Source organism: Arachis stenosperma, chromosome 2, assembly GCF_014773155.1.
Source record: "Arachis stenosperma cultivar V10309 chromosome 2, arast.V10309.gnm1.PFL2, whole genome shotgun sequence".
NCBI classification, from domain to species: domain Eukaryota; kingdom Viridiplantae; phylum Streptophyta; class Magnoliopsida; order Fabales; family Fabaceae; genus Arachis; species Arachis stenosperma.
In genome coordinates this window covers 84741730-84759821 of record NC_080378.1, presented here as the reverse complement: position 1 = coordinate 84759821, position 18092 = coordinate 84741730, and the positions used below count along the sequence as shown (strand labels likewise).

Genomic DNA, 18092 nt, shown 5'->3' with positions numbered 1-18092 from the left:
AAAAGCTTTCGAGACACATCTCTTTTGTTGAAGTTACTCAGATCAAAATCATTTTCAAAAGCATGACCAAGTACTCCTTCAAATTCTTGGGAAAATTTTTAACAGCACCTCCCCAAAAATTGGAGTTTACCACTCGTCACGGATTCCCTCAAACCAATCTCAGTACCGCATCAGCATTGCAATTTAAAGGTTTCCAAACGATTCCTCTGAATCCGATCATTACAAATCTTGATCCAAATCCAAAGTCACCATGACCAAACATCATAGCACTCATCTTTCGAACACTACAACTTGCACTCAATCATCATCTAAATCCGACTATGCATCCATGATAATTTCATCACCCGTTCCAGAACCGTTAAGGCTCACAGCCGTAATTAATTCCAATTATCGGGAATCAGTATCCGTATAAGCTCACTAAACTTTTAAGTACTCAAAGCATAAAGCATTTTTAATCATATCCCACTTTTCCTTATTATTACCATACTATGCTAACGCTTTTAGCAAGCTTCCGCTATGCCACTTTGATTTCTCGTCAAGTATTAGCTCCATCACTTATTTCCTCAAGTACCCAACCACAACTTAGTGTGACTGGTATTTCAACTCAACGTTTCTAAATCCATCGTTTAGGACCATTCTTTATCTGTTTAAATCAAAGGAACTAAAAGTCATGGGTTCAATCCGTTTCACCAAAAATCCAGAAATCAACCAACTACATAACAAACACAACACATCATTCTCAACAGAAAGTCATTTACATCACGGGCATTTATCCATTTGTATTAAGGCAATCCCTTACTCGGACCATCCGGTTTGCTTCTCAGTCTAACATTAAGTTCGACATTCCCAGTTTTACTGTACAGGCGGTATTATAAAATCACACACTGCCATTTAAGCCTGATTATTGCAATTACCTCAATCTTACTGCCGCAATCGGCCCGCATCCTGACTCTCTCCTTGTTGGTAATTTCTTGATACATGCCCTGGTAACCCGCACTTGTAACATACGCCTAACCCCAATAGGCATGGCCTATCTGGGTGATGACTTCCACATCTTTGACAGCTCGAAACATCAGAAGAAGTCGATGTCCGCTTTCCCTTACCATTTCTTTGGGACTCCTCACTCGTCGCAAAGTTATTCCGCCCTTGGGGAAAGTGTTGCATGTATCCTCTCTCCTTAAACTCTCGACCCCTTGGTGCAAATCTTTGGTTGTGCTCTCTATGACTTCCTTTCTCTGCAACCATCCTCTTCACACACTCTTCAACAATTCTGCTCTTATTCACCAACTCTGAAAAAGTTCGGATCTCCATTGGTCCCACTGAACTCAAGAAGTCACTCCGGAGCCCTCCTTCATACTTAATGCATTTCCATTCCTCGAAGTCTCCCGGAGTTCCCTGACACATGCGAGAAAACCTGAATAACTCCTCAAATTTGTCTGTATACTCAGATACGGACATAACACCTTGCTTCAACCGTAGTAACCCCAATTCCTTGGATGTCCTGGCGGAATTTGGGAAGTACTTCTTATAGAATTCCACCCGGAAGGCATCCCAAGTGATAGGATAATTCCCCTGTTGTAAGAGACGTCGAGCCCCTTGCCACCAATGCGATGCCTCCCCTGTAAGCAGGTAGGTAGCAAATTCAACACACTGCTCCTCGGGTACCAACTGCGCTTGCAACGCTCGCTCCATAGCCTGAAACCAAGTATCAGCTTCAGTCGGATTGGTGGTTCCCTTGAACTTAGGTGGATTAACCTTTAAGAAAGTTGCCAGCGTCATCGGGCCCTGTGCTTCCCTTCCACCATTGCCATTATTGTTTATCTGTTGCCCAAGAGCCTCTGCAGTGGCCTGCATAGCAGCAGCCATATTCTCCAAAGCCGCCATAAGGTTTACCGGGTTATTCAGGTTGACTTCCGGTTCCTGCGTGCTAGTACGATCTCTCTCACGTCCCTGACTGGGTCCACGAGGCGCCATTTGGTTCCTATACACACCAAACAATCGATATCAAGTTGATCAGTCTCAATATCGGAAGTATGGTGCTTCAAAGTACCAAAGGTACACTCATGGACTTCATGCTAGATGTATCAGTTAGATACCCTAACTAGCACAGGCACAGACTCAGAGTATGCATTGAAGCATAAGCAGTTCCATCCCTCAGGCTCACGAGGACGAACTGCTCTGATACCATAATGTAACACCCTAATATCCAAATCCTTATGCTCGAGTCATAAGTCAATGATATTACGGTGGTACGACTCTCAGGTGGATTTTTAATATATAAATATAGGTAATTTTGAAAGGAGTATTAATCAAGAAGCCTGAAAAGAGTAGAAATAAAATCGCGAAGACGTATCACTCACGTTTCGACAACGAAAAGATGAAACGTGAAGCCGAAAGCGATATACGGATAAGGCATAAAGGAGATTAAGAGATAGATAACAGATAGATATATATAACATAAGTAAATAGCCACTAGTCGCGACCCGCGAAGTTTAGGCCGGCTAGGGTACAATATGAAAGTAGATGACAACAAAATATCCTAATCTCTCCCAAAGGAAACATGAGAGCCTCTATAGGCAAGTTCAAAAAGGGTTCAATTACATAATATAATCTTTTCAAAACAAAGATGGAGAGATTCTAATCAAAACACAAAGTAGAGGAAATAAATATCTTCGCCATCTCTCAGACGAACCGCAGCTCACTTCTGAGCACCTGAACCTGTATCTGAAAAACAAGAAATATATACGGAATGAGAACCCCGGGCCCATGGGTTCCCAGTACGGTAAAAGTGCCAAATAAATCCAATGCACTGCAACAAAAACTCACTAAGCATCCTAAACTCCTTTTCACCAAGTATCCAGCCTAGATTCTCACTAATCCATGAATAGGCATCTGTTGTAAGGGGATTCTAAATCTAGTTCATGTTACACATGTTTTCCCAACTCGCTGATTCTTTCACGAATCAGACTCAGAATCATAAGCAAAACCATTACCAGTTGTTCTGCCTCAGCAACGTTATATCAATACATCATACCCTCGCCTGGAGCTAGTGAAATCACATCACTGCGTCCACCCAGGGGGCTCAAATGATCTCATTCAAAAATCATCATCATTATGCAATCGTATCCTCAATTCATCTCATCAAGAACAGCCCTCAACATCCATCGACACCAACATGAGGGATCTCTCAGTTGTACAAACACAAGCAATACAGACAAGTAATACACAAATAAGGTACAAGTAGATCAAGTAGCACATAATCAGGTAACATAGCATATATGATGTAGAAATCCAAAACACATAGGCAAACCCAAACAATTCAAACATATGCAAATGATGAATGCCTGCCCTATGGCTGATGATATCATCTGTCGGTTATCAAGCCAACCCGACGTGTCCGATAGCTAACCCGGGCACAGTCTCTCTGTTGCGTATTAATATCATTAGAGGGAATATGTGCCCTGTCACCATTAGAGGGTATCTGCGCCCTGTCGCCATTAGAGGGTATCTGCGCCCTGTCGCCATTAGAGGGTATCGGTGCCCTGTCACCCTTACAACCAGAGAGAAAACACAAGCATGCTTACCTGGAGCCAGTGGAACACCCACTACTGCGGCTACTACCCAGGCGTCACAATCTCTGACCTGGAGCAAGTGGGACGAACCACAACCCTTGCTACTACCCAGGTATCTCAAACATTAACCCGGAGCAAGCGGGACGAACCACAACCCTTGCTACTGCCCAGGTATCTCAAGCATATATTCATTCAATCTCAATTCAAATTATCAATCCTCATTGTTATCAAATCTCAAACATTAACCTGGAGCAAGTGGGACGAACCACAACCCTTACTACTACCCAGGTATCAGAGTTACATTCATTCAAAACTCTATAATTAACTCATTTATCATAAACATCCTTTTCCGTCTCATACCCGGAGCAAGTGGACAACGCCACTGCCTACTACCCGGGGTTACTCGCATCTCAGATAGTGGAAGTGCAAATCACAATTATCAATAATTCAGCATAAACATGCAGGAATTCTCATCCATGGATCAACATCCATATCAACCATCCGGCTCACGGTTAAATCCATAACCAGCCAATATTCATAGCATACACAGCTATTCCGGCTCACGGTTCAATCCAGAACCAGCCAATTCATAAACAATTATGGCCCTTCGGCCAATAGCATAACAAGCACTTCCACCACCATCCTCCACATCTCACATAATCATCAATGATCCTCATTGATTATTCATCTTCCCCTTGCTTCACTCGCAAGTTACCTCATTCACTAGCCCTTTTCTAATAGCTAGGCATATCATAACGATTTAGGATATAAGTGGTGAGATCGGAGGCTTAGAAGTATGAGATTTGGCTTTTCAAACTCAAATATCAAATTTGGCATGAAAACAATGCCACGCGTACGCGTACTCCACGCGCACGCGTGGATGTCCTTAAAAACTCATCGACGCGCAAGCGTCATGCACGCTAACGCGTGGACTACAAACTTGCCAATCGGCGCGCACGCGTCAACCACGCGTACGCGCGGGTGTTCTCGTGCCCCAGGCACAACACTGGCACAATTCTGGCATAACTCTCTGGAAAATGGCTGGGCGTTGGGTGCAGCACCATCGGCGCGCCCGCGCACACTGCGCGCACGCGTGGATGGCGTTTTCTGAAAGATCGGCGCGTACGCGCCAAGTGCGCCCACGCGCAAGGGGTCATTCTGCTAAAAATTTTCTAAGTTAAAAGCTGCAGAATTCACAGATTCAACCCCCAATCTTCCGACGGACATAACTTCCTCATTTTAAATCGTTTTTCACCCGTTCTTCGAACGGCATGGACATCCCGGATCCAATTTCATTTCTAAACAGATTTGGCACAAAACAAAGATCCATAGTCCAAGTTATGTCCCGTCAAAGTATGCCCAAAAACCCTGTTTTCATATAAAACCACAAAGTGCCATTTTCAAAACAAGCCATTTTCAACTCTTTTTAAAATCAACCAAAACATGCCATTTTCATCCCTTTTCTTTGAAGTCAATCAAAATACATCAATTTCAACATCAAGCCTCCTCAACTCACACATTGACACTTTACCACAATTCACAAACCGCCATATAACCATCTTTACCCATTTCAAACAAGTGGCTAAATTACAAACATATCAACATGTCATACATCTTTCCTCATCCCAATTTCCAACAATACTATTTCGATCCAACCATCATTATACATGATCAATATCATACTCACTATCACGTGGTTTCAACCCCAAATCAACCCCAATCATTTCTCAAGCATATATCACAACATACATATCTCTCATGCATTAACATACCATCAAGGCATCAATAATCATACTTACATATATGACCACATAATATATCTCAACCAAAAATCAAACATGCCTCATCTATACTATTTCACCCAAAATTTACCAATTTCCACACTTCAACTCCTCAAACCTCATTACTCAATAACCAACCCAATCATTCATATATTCATTATATGAAATTCATCCAATCACTTGTGTCATCATACAATGCACACATCAACTTACCTTCCTTACCTCTTTCTGGCCTCCGGCCCAAAATTTACGGCCTCCGGCCCAATTTCACAATTTAAATGCATAAATCACAAATCAATACTCATTACCCAATATATCAAATTTTCAATACACCAAGCATACAAGTCCACACAATTCTCAATCCAATCATCAATTCACATTACATACCGACTATGCATATTAGCACCAACCATTTACACAATCCAAACTTAATCCTAGGGGCATCTAGCCTAGGAATTCTCATCACACCACACGGTACTTAAATGAAACTTAAACCGTACCTCTTGTAGCCAAATCAATTGAGCCTCTTCTTTAGAAGTCTCCACCAACCTTAGTCCCAAGCCTCACCAAAGCTCCTCAAGCAACACCAATCTTTCAATTGTGCACCAAGATCATCAAATACACTAACATAACCAATATCACATACATACATCAACCTAGGGCTCATGAAAATGACAACTCACAAGGGTTTGAGCACTTCTTACCTCAGCCCATATGAAGTAGGGATAGAACCCACTTAGAATCCATGTTGGAGTATCCCTAAACACCCAAAATCACAAGATTTCAACACTAACTTCCCAAAAACGTGTAACAGTGGGGAATTTCGAAAACTGGGCAGAGATGAATGGAATACTCACCACAAAACTTAGATAGAAATGTAGAGGATGAGAAGAGCGACGCGTGGCCGCAAACGGCTCGTCAATCGGAGCTCCGTAGCTCAAGTTATGGTGATTTGAAGATCAAAGAGAGTTAGGTTTTCTCTCTTCTCTTCTCTCTCCCAATTTCAGCGCCCCAACCCTTCTTTTTAGGGTAAAATGAGCTGAAATGCTCATAACTAATGTTTATATATGTTGGGTCTTGGGCCCACTTAGGCCCAGTTCACTTATTGTTGTCCGTTGGCCCAATTTTGGACCAAAACCTTTAAGATTAGCGCTCCAAATCGCACTTTAAATATTTCTACCTCCCCTAATCATAATTCCTCATTTCTTAATATTATTTACTCATAATCAATTTTCTCAGCTGCAGTACCAGACAGGTCTCAGCCGGTACTGTCGGTCAAAATTCCACTGCGCGCTTTTACGCAGAAAACTATGTCTTCCGACTCGGAAAAATTCACTGAATCCAAATATCATATTTAAATCATCAAATTCCAATTGCCAAATATTCCAACCATATTCGCTCCTCCTTAACTTATTATTTAATTAAATTTCGGTTAGACCGGGTATTACACTTGAGCTCCTCAATGTCTCTTCCTTGCTTTTGTTACTCCTCTCTCATGATTCTTTGATCTTCTCTAATTTCATGGAGGAGAATGGAATGTTCTTGGTGCTCCACCCTTAGTTGTCCCATGTTGGAACTCAATTCTCCTAGGGAGGTGTTGATTTGCTCCCAATAGTTTTGTGGAGGAAAGTGCATCCCTTGAGATATCTCAGGGATTTCATGATGAGTGGGATCTCTTGTTTGCTCCATCATTTTCTTAGTGATGGGCTTGTCCTCATCAATGAGGATGTCTCCCTCTATGTCAACTCCAACTGAATAACAGAGGTGACAAATGAGATGAGGAAAGGCTAACCTTGCCAAGGTAGAGGACTTGTCCGCCACCTTATAAAGTTCTTGAGCTATAACCTCATGAACTTCTACTTCTTCTCCAATCATGATGCTATGAATCATGATGGCCCGGTCTATAGTAACTTTGGACCGGTTGCTAGTGGGAATGATTGAGCGTTGGATAAACTCCAACCATCCCCTAGCCACGGGTTTGAAGTCATGCCTTCTCAGTTGAACCGGCTTCCCTCTTGAATCTCTCTTCCATTGAGCGCCCTCTTCACAAATGTCTATGAGGACTTAGTCCAACCTTTGATCAAAGTTGACCCTTCTTGTGTAAAGGTGTTCATCTCATTGCATCATAGGCAAGTTGAACGCCAACCTTACATTTTCCGAACTAAAATCTAAGCATTTCCCCCGAACCATTGTAAGCCAATTCTTTGGGTTCGGGTTCACACTTTGATCATGGCTCTTGGTGATCCATGCATTGGCATAGAACTCTTGAACCATTAAGATTCCGACTTGTTGAATGGGGTTGGTAAGAACTTCCCAACCTCTTTTTCGAATTTCATGTCGGATCTTCGGATATTCACTCTTTTTGAGTTTGAAAGGGACCTCGGGGATCACCTTCTTCAAGGCCACAACTTCATAGAAGTGGTCTTGATGTACCCTTGAGATGAATCTCTCCATCTCCCATGACTCGGAGGTGGAAGCTTTTGCCTTCCCTTTCCTCTTTCTAGAGGTTTCTCCGGCCTTGGATGCCATAAATGGTTATGGAAAAACAAAAAGCAATACTTTTACCACACCAAACTTAAAATGTTTGCTCGTCCTCGAGCAAAAGAAGAAAGAAGAGAGTAGAAGAAGAAGAAATAGAGGAGATGGAGATGGCTTTATGGTTCGGCCAAAGGGGGAGAAGTAGTGTTTAGGGTGTGTGAAAATGAAGGAGTGAAGATGGGTTTATATAGAGGTGGAGAGAGGGGTAGGGATCGGCTATGGGAGGGTGGGTTTGGGAGGGAAAGTGGTTTGAGTTTGAAAGGTGAGGTAGCTGGGGTTTTATGAAGGATGGATGTGAGTGGTGAAGAGAAAGATGGGATTTGATAGGTGAAGGTTTTTGGGGAAGAGTGGTTGAGGTGATTGGTGAATGGGTGAAGAAGAAGAGAGAGGGTGGTGGGGTAGGTGGGGATCCTGTGGGGTCCACAGATCGTGAGGAGTCAAGGAAAATTCATCCCTGCACCAAGTGGCGAGCAAAAATGCTCTCTATGCCAATTCTGGCATTAAACGCCGGGCTGGTGCCCATTTATGGCGTTTAACGCCAGCTTCTTGCCCTTTCCTGGCGTTTAACGCCAGTCTGGTGCCCCTTTCTGGCGTTAAACACCCAGAATGGTGCCAGACTGGGCGTTAAACGCCCATTTGCTGCTCTTACTGGCGTTTAAATGCCAGCAAGGTCTTCCTCCAGGGTGTGCTGTTTTTCTTTCTGTTTTTCATTTTGTTTTTACTTTTTCAATTGATTTTGTGACTTCCCATGATCATCAACCTACAGAAAACATAAAATAACAAAGGAAAATAGATTAATATAACATTGGGTTGCCTCCCAACAAGCGCTTCTTTAATGTCAGTAGCTTGATAGTGGGCTCTCATGGAGCCTCACAGATGCTCAGAGCAATCCTAGAACCTCCCAACACCAAACTTAGAGTTTGAATGTGGGGGTTTAACACCAAACTTAGAAGTTGGTTGTGGCCTCCCAACACCAAACTTAGAGTTTGACTGTGGGGGCTCTGTTTGGCTCTGTTTTGAGAGAAGCTCTTCATGCTTCCTCTCCATGGTGACAGAGGGATATCCTTAAGCCTTAAACACAAAGGATTCTTCATTCACTTGAATGATCAATTCTCCTCTGTCCACATCAATCACAGTCTTTGCTGTGGCTAGGAAGGGTCTGCCAAGGATGATGGATTCATCCATGCACTTCCCAGTCTCTAGGACTATAAAATCAGCAGGGATGTAATGGTCTTCAATCTTTACCAGAACATCCTCTATAAGTCCATAAGCTTGTTTTCTTGAATTGTCTGCCATCTATGGTGAGATTCTTGCAGCTTGTACCTCAAAGATCCCTAACTTCTCCATTACAGAGAGAGGCATGAGGTTTACACTTGACCCTAGGTCACACAGAGCCTTCTTAAAGGTCATGGTGCCTATGGTACAAGGTATTGAAAACTTTCCAGGGTCTTGTCTCTTTTGAGGTAATTCCTGCCTAGACAAGTCATCCAGTTCTTTGGTGAGCAAAGGAGGTTCGTTCTCCCAAGTCTCATTACCAAATAACTTGTCATTTAGCTTCATGATTGCTCCAAGGTACTTAGCAACATGCTCTTCAGTGACATATTCATCCTCTTCAGAGGAAGAATACTCATCAGAGCTCATGAATGGCAGAAGTAAATCCAATGGAATCTCTATGGTCTCAGTGTGAGCCTCAGATTCCCATGGTTCCTCATTAGGGAACTCATTGGAGGCCAGTGGACGTCCATTGAGGTCTTCCTCAGTGGCGTTCACTGCCTCTTCCTCCTCTCCAAGTTCGGCCATGTAGGTCATGTTAATGGCCTTGCATTCTCCTTTTGGATTCTCTTCTGTATTGCTTGGAAGAGTACTAGGAGGGAGTTCAGTAATTTTCTTGCTCAGCTGACCCACTTGTGCCTCCAAATTCCTAATAGAGGACCTTGTTTCAGTCATGAAACTTTGAGTGGTTTTGATTAGATTAGAGACCATGGTTGCTAAGTCATAGTGGCTCTGCTTAGAATTCTCTGTCTGTTGCTGAGAAGATGATGGAAAAGGCTTGCCATTGCTAAACCTGTTTCTTCCACCATTATTGTTGTTGAAACCTTGTTGAGGTCTCTGTTGATCCTTCTATGAGAGATTTGGATGATTTCTCCATGAAGAATTATAGGTGTTTCCATAGGGTTCTCCCATGTAATTCACCTCTTCCATTGAAGGGTTCTCAGGATCATAAGCTTCTTCTTCAGATGAAGCATCCTTAGTACTGCCTGGTGTAGCTTGCATTCCAGACAGACTTTGAGAAATCAAATTGACTTGCTGAGTCAATATTTTGTTCTGAGCCAATATGGCATTCAGAGTATCAATCTCAAGAACTCATTTCTTCTGATTCGTCCCATTGTTCACAGGATTCCTTTCAGAAGTGTACATGAATTGGTTATTTGCAACCATTTCAATTAGCTCTTGAGCTTCTGTAGGCATCTTCTTCAGATGAAGAGATCCTCCAGCAGAGTTATCCAAAGACATCTTGGACAGTTCAGACAGACCATCATAGAAAATACCTATGATGCTCCATTCAGAAAGCATGTCAGAGGGACACTTTCTGATCAATTGTTTGTATCTTTTCCAAGCTTCATAGAGGGATTCTCCTTCCTTCTGTCTGAAGGTTTGGACTTCCACTCTAAGCTTACTCAATTTTTGAGGTGGAAAGAACTTTGCCAAGAAGGCATTGACTAGCTTTTCCCAAGAGTTCAGGCTTTCTTTAGGTTGTGATTCCAACCATATTCTAGCTCTGTCTCTTACAGCAAAAGGGAATAGCATAAGTCTGTAGACCTCAGGGTCAACCCCATTAGTCTTGACAGTGTCATAGATTTGCAAGAATTCAGCTAAAAACTGATGAGGATCTTCCAATGGAAGTCCATAGAACTTGCAATTCTGTTGCATTAGAGAAACTAATTGAGGCTTAAGCTCAAAGTTGTTTGCTCCAATGGCAGGGATAGAGATGCTTCTCCCATAGAAGTCGGGAGTAGGTGCAGTAAAGTCACCCAGCACCTTCCTTGCATTGTTGGCATTGTTGTTGTTTTCGGCTGCCATGTCTTCTTCTTTGAAGATTTCTGTTAAATCCTCTATAGAGAGTTGTGCCTTAACTTCTCTTAGCTTTCGCTTTAAGGTCCTTTCAGGTTCAGGGTCAGCCTCAACAAGAATGCTTTTGTCTTTGCTCCTGCTCATATGAAAGAGAAGAAAACAAGAAAATATGGAATCCTCTATGTCACAGTATAGAGATTCCTTGAGGTGTCAGAGGAAAAGAAAAATAGAAGGAAGAGGTAGAAGAATTCAAACTTATCAAAAGAGATGGAGTTCGATTTGTTCATTGAGGAATAGTGTTAGTCCATAAATAGAAGGATGTGAGAAGAGAGGAAGAAATTTTTGAAAATTAAGTAAAAGATTTTAAAAACATTTTGAAAAACACTAATTGATTTTCGAAAACTAAGAGTGGAAAAGAAATCAAGTGATTTTTGAAAAAGATTTTGAAATTAGAAATCAAAAAGATATGATTGAAAACTATTTTGAAAAAGATGTGAGAAAAATACATGATTGAAAAGATATGATTTGAAAAACAATTTAAAAAGATTTGAGTTTAAAAATTAATGACTTAGCTAACAAGAAAAGATATGATTCAAACATTAAACCTTTCTCAACAGAAAAGGCAACATACTTGAAATGTTGAATCAAATCATTAATTGATAGCAAGTATTTTTGAAAATGGAAAGAAATTGATTTTGAAAAAGATTTGATTGAAAAGATTTGATTTGAAAAAGATTCGATTTTGAAAAGATTTTGAAAACTTGAAAAAAATTTGCATTAAAAACAGAATCTTCCTTCTTGTGCCATCCTGGCATTAAACGCCCAGAATGGTGCACATTCTGGCGTTTAACGCCCAAAACACTACCTTTTTGGGCGTTAAACGCCTAGCCAGGCACCCTGGCTGGCGTTTAAACGTCAGTTTTCCTTCCTCACTGGGCGTTTTGAACACCCAGCTTTTTCTGTGCAATTCCTCTGCTGAATGTTCTGAATCTTCAATTCTCTGTATTATTGACTTGAAAAGACACAAATTAAAAATTTTTAGATTTTTAATAATGAGGAATAATCAAAATGCAACTAAAATCAAATAACAATGCATGCAAGACACCAAACTTAGCAGTTTGTATACTACTGACACTAACAAAATGAGAATGCATATGAGAAACAACAAAAATACTCAAGATAAGAGAATTTAAAGATCAGAGCAAGGAAATCATCAAGAACATCTTGAAGATCACTTAAGACACATGAATGAATGCAAGAAGAACAGAAACATGCAATTGACACCAAACTTAAAATGAGACACTAGACTCAACAAGAAACATACAATATTTTTTGTTTTTATGATTTTGTAAATTTTTTTGGATTTTTCGAAAATTAAGTGGAAAAGAAAGTAAAGATATCAAAATTCTTAATGAGAATTCCAGGAATCATGCAATGTTAGTCTAAAGCTTCAGTCTAAAGAAATTAGACATGGCTAGCCAAGCTTCAGCAGGACATTACATTCAAGAGCTAAATTGATGAGAATCAATCAGCTTTGGTGATGATAAGAACATCATCTTGAAACACTAGAATTCATTCTTAAGAACTCTGAAAAATACCTAATCTAATCAACAAGATGAACCGTCAGTTGTCTAAACTTAACGATCCCCGGCAACGGCGCCAAAAACTTGGTGCACGAAATTGTGATCTCTACTTTTCACAACTCAAACAGTCCCTAGTAATGGCTCCAAAAACTTGGTGCGCAATACCATGATCTAAACATAATTTCACAACTTCGCACAACTAACCAGCAAGTGTACTGGGTCGTCCAAGTAATAAACCTTACGCGAGTAAGGGTCGATCCCACGGAGATTGTTGGTATGAAGCAAGCTATGGTCACCTTGTAAATCTTAGGCAGGCAAATTCAAATGGTTATGGATGATATATGAATAAAGCATAAAGATAGAGATACTTATGTATTTCATTGGTGAGAATTTCAGATAAGCGAATGGAGATGCTTTGTCCTTTCCGTCTCTCTGCTTTTCTACTGTCTTCATCCAATCCTTCTTACTCCTTTCCATGGCAAGCTGTATGTTGGACATCACCGTTGTCAGTGGCTACAATCTCGTCCTCTCAGTGAAAATGTTCAACGCACCCTGTCATGGCACGGCTAATCATCTGTCGGTTCTCAATCAGGTTGGAATAGAATCCATTGATTCTTTTGCGTCTGTCACTAACGCCCAGCCTTCAGGAGTTTGAAGCTCGTCACAGTCATTCAATCATTGAATCCTACTCAGAATACCACAGACAAGGTTTAGACTTTCCGGATCCTCTTGAATGCCGTCATCAATTCTAGCTTATACCACAAAGATTCCGATTAAGGGATCCAAGAGATATCCACTCAATCTAAGGTAGAACGGAGGTGGTTGTCAGGCACACGTTCATAGGTGAGAATGATGATGAGTGTCACGGATCATCATATTCATCAAGTTGAAGAACAAGTGATATCTTAGAACAAGAACAAGCTGAATTAAATAGAAGAACAATAGTAATTGCATTAATACTTGAGGTACAGCAGAGCTCCACACCTTAATCTATGGTGTGTAGAAACTCCACCGTTGAAAATACATAAGAACAAGGTCTAGGCATGGCCGAGAGGCCAGCCCCCATGATCTAAGAACTAGACGTCCAAAGATGATCCTAAGATCGAAAATGATCAAAAGATTCAAAGATCTAAAGATATGAAAATCTCAAGATGTTCAAATACAATAGCAAAAGGTTCTATTTGTAGAGAACTAGTAGTCTAGGGTTTACAGAAATGAGTAAATGACATAAAAATCCAATTCCGGGCCCACTTGGTGTGTGCTTGGGCTGAGCATTGAAGCTTCTATGTGTAGAAACTTTTCTTGGAGTTAAACGTCAGCTTTTATGCCAGTTTGGGCGTTTAACTCCCATTCTTGTGCCAGTTCCGGCGTTTAACGCCGGGCAGTTTTGAGCTGATTTGGAACGCCGGTTTGGGCCATCAAATCTCGGGCAAAGTATGGACTAGTATATATTGCTGGAAAGCCCAGGATGTCTACTTTCCAACGCCGTTGAGAGCGCGCCAATTGGGCTTCTGTAGCTCCAGAAAATCCACTTCGAGTGTAGGGAGGTCAGAATCCAACAGCATCTGCAGTCCTTTTCAGTCTCTGAATCAGATTTTTGCTCAGGTCCCTCAATTTCAGCCAGAAAATACCTGAAATCACAGAAAAACACACAAACTCATAGTAAAGTCCAGAAAAGTAAATTTTAACTAAAAACTAATAAAAATATACTAAAAACTAACTAAAACATACTAAAAACATACTAAAAACAATGCCAAAAGCGTATAAATTATCCGCTCATCAAGGGACCTGAGCAAAAATCTAATTCAGAGGTAGAAAAAGGACTGTAGATGCTGTTGGATTCTGAGCTCCCTGCAGTCGAAGTGGATTTTCTGGAGCTACAGAACTACAAATGGCGCTCTTTTAATTGCGTTGGAAAGTAGAAATCCAGGGCTTTCCAGCAATATATAATAGTCCATACTTTGCGCGAGTTTTGATGATGTAAAATGGTGTCAAAATGCCAGCAATATATAATAGTCCATACTTTGCGCGAGTTTTGATGACGTAAAATGGTGTCAAAACGCCAGCTCTCTTGCCTTTTCTGGCGTCAAAACACCAGAACTGGCATAAAAGTTGGAGTTAAACGCCCAAACTGGCACCAAAGCTGGCGTTTAACTCCAGGAAAGGCCTATGCACGTGAATGCTCCAATGCTTAGCCCAAGCACACACTAAGTGGGCCCCAGAAGTGGATTTCTGCACTACCTATTTTAGTTTACTCATTTTCTGTAAACCTAGGTTACTAGTTGAGTATAAAACCTACCTTTAGAGATTTATTTTGTACCTCGTGACATTTTCACGTCTTACATTGTATCTCTACGGCATGAGTCTCTAAACTCCATGGTTGGGGTGAGGAGCTCTGCTGTGTCTCGATGGATTAATGCAATTACCATTGTTTTCTATTCAATCACGCTTGTTTCCATTCTAAGATATTCGTTCGCACTTAAACATGATGAATGTGATGATCCGTGACACTCATCACCATTCTCAACTTATGAACACGTGCCTTAAAACCACCTCCGTTCTATCTTAAATTGAATGTGTATCTCTTGGGTTCCTGGTTCACGACTTTGAGTGCCTCTCCTGACAACAGAGTGTTCGAATTTGTGCATCCAGAGTCTTCGTGGTATAAGCTAGGATTATTGACGGCCATTCCTGGGATCCAGAAAGTCTAAACCTTGTTTGTGGTATTCCGAGTAGGATCTGGGAAGGGATGACTGTGACGAGCTTCAAACTCGCGAGTGTTGGGCGTAGTGACAGACGCAAAAGGATCACTGGATTCTATTCCAACATGATCGAGAACCGACAGATGATTAGCCGTGCGGTGACAGCGTACATGGACCATTTTCACTGAGAGGATGGGAAGTAGCCATTGACAACGGTGACACCCTACACACAGCTTGCCATGGAAGGAGCCTTGCGTGCGTGAAGAAGAAGATAGTAGGAAAGCAGAGATTCATATGACAGAGCATCTCCAAAACTCCAACCTATTCTCCATTATTGAACCACAAGTACCTTTTATTTCATGCTCTTTTATTATATTGCAAACAAAAACCCTTTTCATTATTAATCTCCTGACTAAGAGTTACAAGGTAACCATAGGTTGCTTCAAGCCGACAATCTCCGTGGGATCGACCCTTACTCACATAAGGTATTACTTGGACGACCCAATGCACTTGCTGGTTAGTTGTGCGGAATTGCAAGTGTGATTGTAATTTCATGTACCAAGTTTTTGGCGCCGTTGCCGGGGATTGTTTGAGTTTGAACAACTGACGGTTCATCTTGTTGCTTAGATTAGGAAAATTTTGTCTTTTGGGTCAGAGTCTTTTATTTTCTTTTCAAAATTTTTCAAAAAAAAGATTATTATTATTTTTTCTTTTAGATTTTTCTGTTTGAGTCTAGTTGCATGTTTTAAGTTTGGTGTTCTCTTGTTAGTTTTTATTTAAATTTCGAAAATTTATTTTTGGTTTTCTAAAAATTTTAAGTTTGGTGTTCTATTTATGTTCTTGAGTCTTTCTTGTGTTTTGATCTTAAAATTTTTAAGTTTGGTGTTCCTTGGTGTTTTTCTCAAATTTTCGAAAGTTTTGCATTAAATTAGTCTTCAATTTTCAAAATCAAATCTTTTTAAATTATTTTTCAATCATATCTTTTCAATCATATCTTTTTTTTTTCAAAACTTACTAACCACTTTCTCTTTCTTCTTTTTTTTCGAAAATCCTCATAAAAAATTTTCAAATCTTTCTTTTTATTTTTTTAGTTTCCAATTTTTATTATTATTATTCTGAAAAAAAATATATATATATATATATATAAATATAATAAAATAAATAAAATAAATCCACATCATCTCCCTTTCTCCATTATGGAACTAAGTGGAAATGAATAGTCCAGAAGGACTCTGGGGTCATATGCTAACCCCGCTACTGCTTCATATGGGAGTAGTATCTGTATACCCTCCATCGGAGTCAATAGTTTTGAGTTGAATCCTCAGCTCATTATCATGGTGCAACAAAATTGCCAATATTCCGGTCTTCCACAGGAAGATCCTACTGAGTTTCTGGCACAGTTCTTACAAATTGATGACACAGTACATGATAAGGAAGTAGACCAGGATGTCTACAGATTATTACTATTTCCATTTGCTGTAAAAGACCAAGCTAAGAGGTGGTTAAATAACCAGCCTAAGGCCAGCATAAGGACATGGAAACAGCTGTTAAAAAAATTTCTGAATCAATATTTCCCTCCCAAGAGGATGACACAGCTAAGGCTGGACATCCAAGGCTTTAAGCAAGAGGATAATGAATCTCTTTACAACGTCTGGGATAGGTACAGAGGGATGCTGAGGAAATGCCCCTCTGAAATATTTTCAGAATGGGTGCAGTTAGACATCTTTTACTATGGGCTTATAGAAAAAGCTCAGATATCTCTAGATCACTCAGCTGGTGGATCTATACACATGAGAAAGATAATTGAAGAGGCTCAAGAGCTTATAGATACTGTTGCTAGAAATCAACATCTATACTTGAGCAGTGAGTCCTCCATGAAGGAAGAGGCTAAAGCAGTATCTACTGACCTTAGTCCTCCAGAAAAAGTTCCTGAACTCAACCAGCAATTACTTACTCTGATAAAACAGTTAGCAGAATTTAAAGAAATGTTACAAGATACTAGGGATGCTAATAAGAATATGGAAGCACAACTTGACCAGACAAGACAATAGTTATCTAAACAAATAACAGAAGAATATCAAGCTGTTCAATTAAGGAGTGGAAAAACATTAAATACATCAACTCAAAGCAGCAGAAAGCCAAGGAAAGAACAGCTGACAGAGGATGAACAGTATGCTACCCAAAATCCCTCTGAGGATAATAAGAGCCCAGAGAGGAAGGATTCTGGCGTTCAAACGCCAGAAAAGGGTGACAAACTGGTGTTAAATGCCTAGTGGATGCCTAGTTCTGGCGTTCAAACGCCAGAAAAGGGTGAAAAGTTGGCATCAAATGCCAATTCCATGTTCAATTCTGGCGTTCAAACGCCAGAACAGGGTAGGAATCTGGCGTTAAACGCCAATCCAGCGCCCAATCCTGGCGTTCAAACGCCAGTAAGGAATCAGACACCTGCAAGTGCTGATAATAACTCCCTCAAGAAGGTGTCTCAGCCTGCTTCTGTAGGAAATAACCCTGTAGCAACCAAGGTTAAAGAATATAAAGCCAAAATACCTTATCCTCAAAAACTCCGCCAAGCAAAACAGGATAAGCAATTTGCCCGCTTTGTAGACTATCTCAGGACTCTTGAAATAAAGATTCTGTTTGCAGAAGTACTCGAGCAAATACCCTCTTATGCTAAGTTCATGAAAGAAATCTTAAGCCATAAGAAGGATTGGAGAGAAACTAAAAAAGTTTTTTTCATTGAGGAATGCAGTGCAGTCATTCCAAAAAGCTTACCAGAGAAGCTTAAGGATCCCGGAAGCCTTATGATACCATGCACATTAGAAGGAGTTTGCACTAAGACAGCTC

At 40.7% G+C, this 18092-nt stretch overlaps 1 protein-coding gene across 1 annotated transcript; it reads right to left on the bottom strand.

The window, feature by feature from the left end:
* Positions 1-676: 676 nt before the first annotated feature.
* On the bottom strand, positions 677-1779 carry LOC130963089 (uncharacterized). Its single transcript, XM_057889241.1, has 2 exons — positions 1009-1779; positions 677-712 (listed from the first exon to the last, which is right to left on the bottom strand). The coding sequence occupies exons 1-2, from the start codon at positions 1777-1779 to the stop codon at positions 677-679; spliced, it is 807 nt and encodes a 268-aa protein (XP_057745224.1).
* Between the last annotated feature and the right edge of the window lie 16313 nt (positions 1780-18092).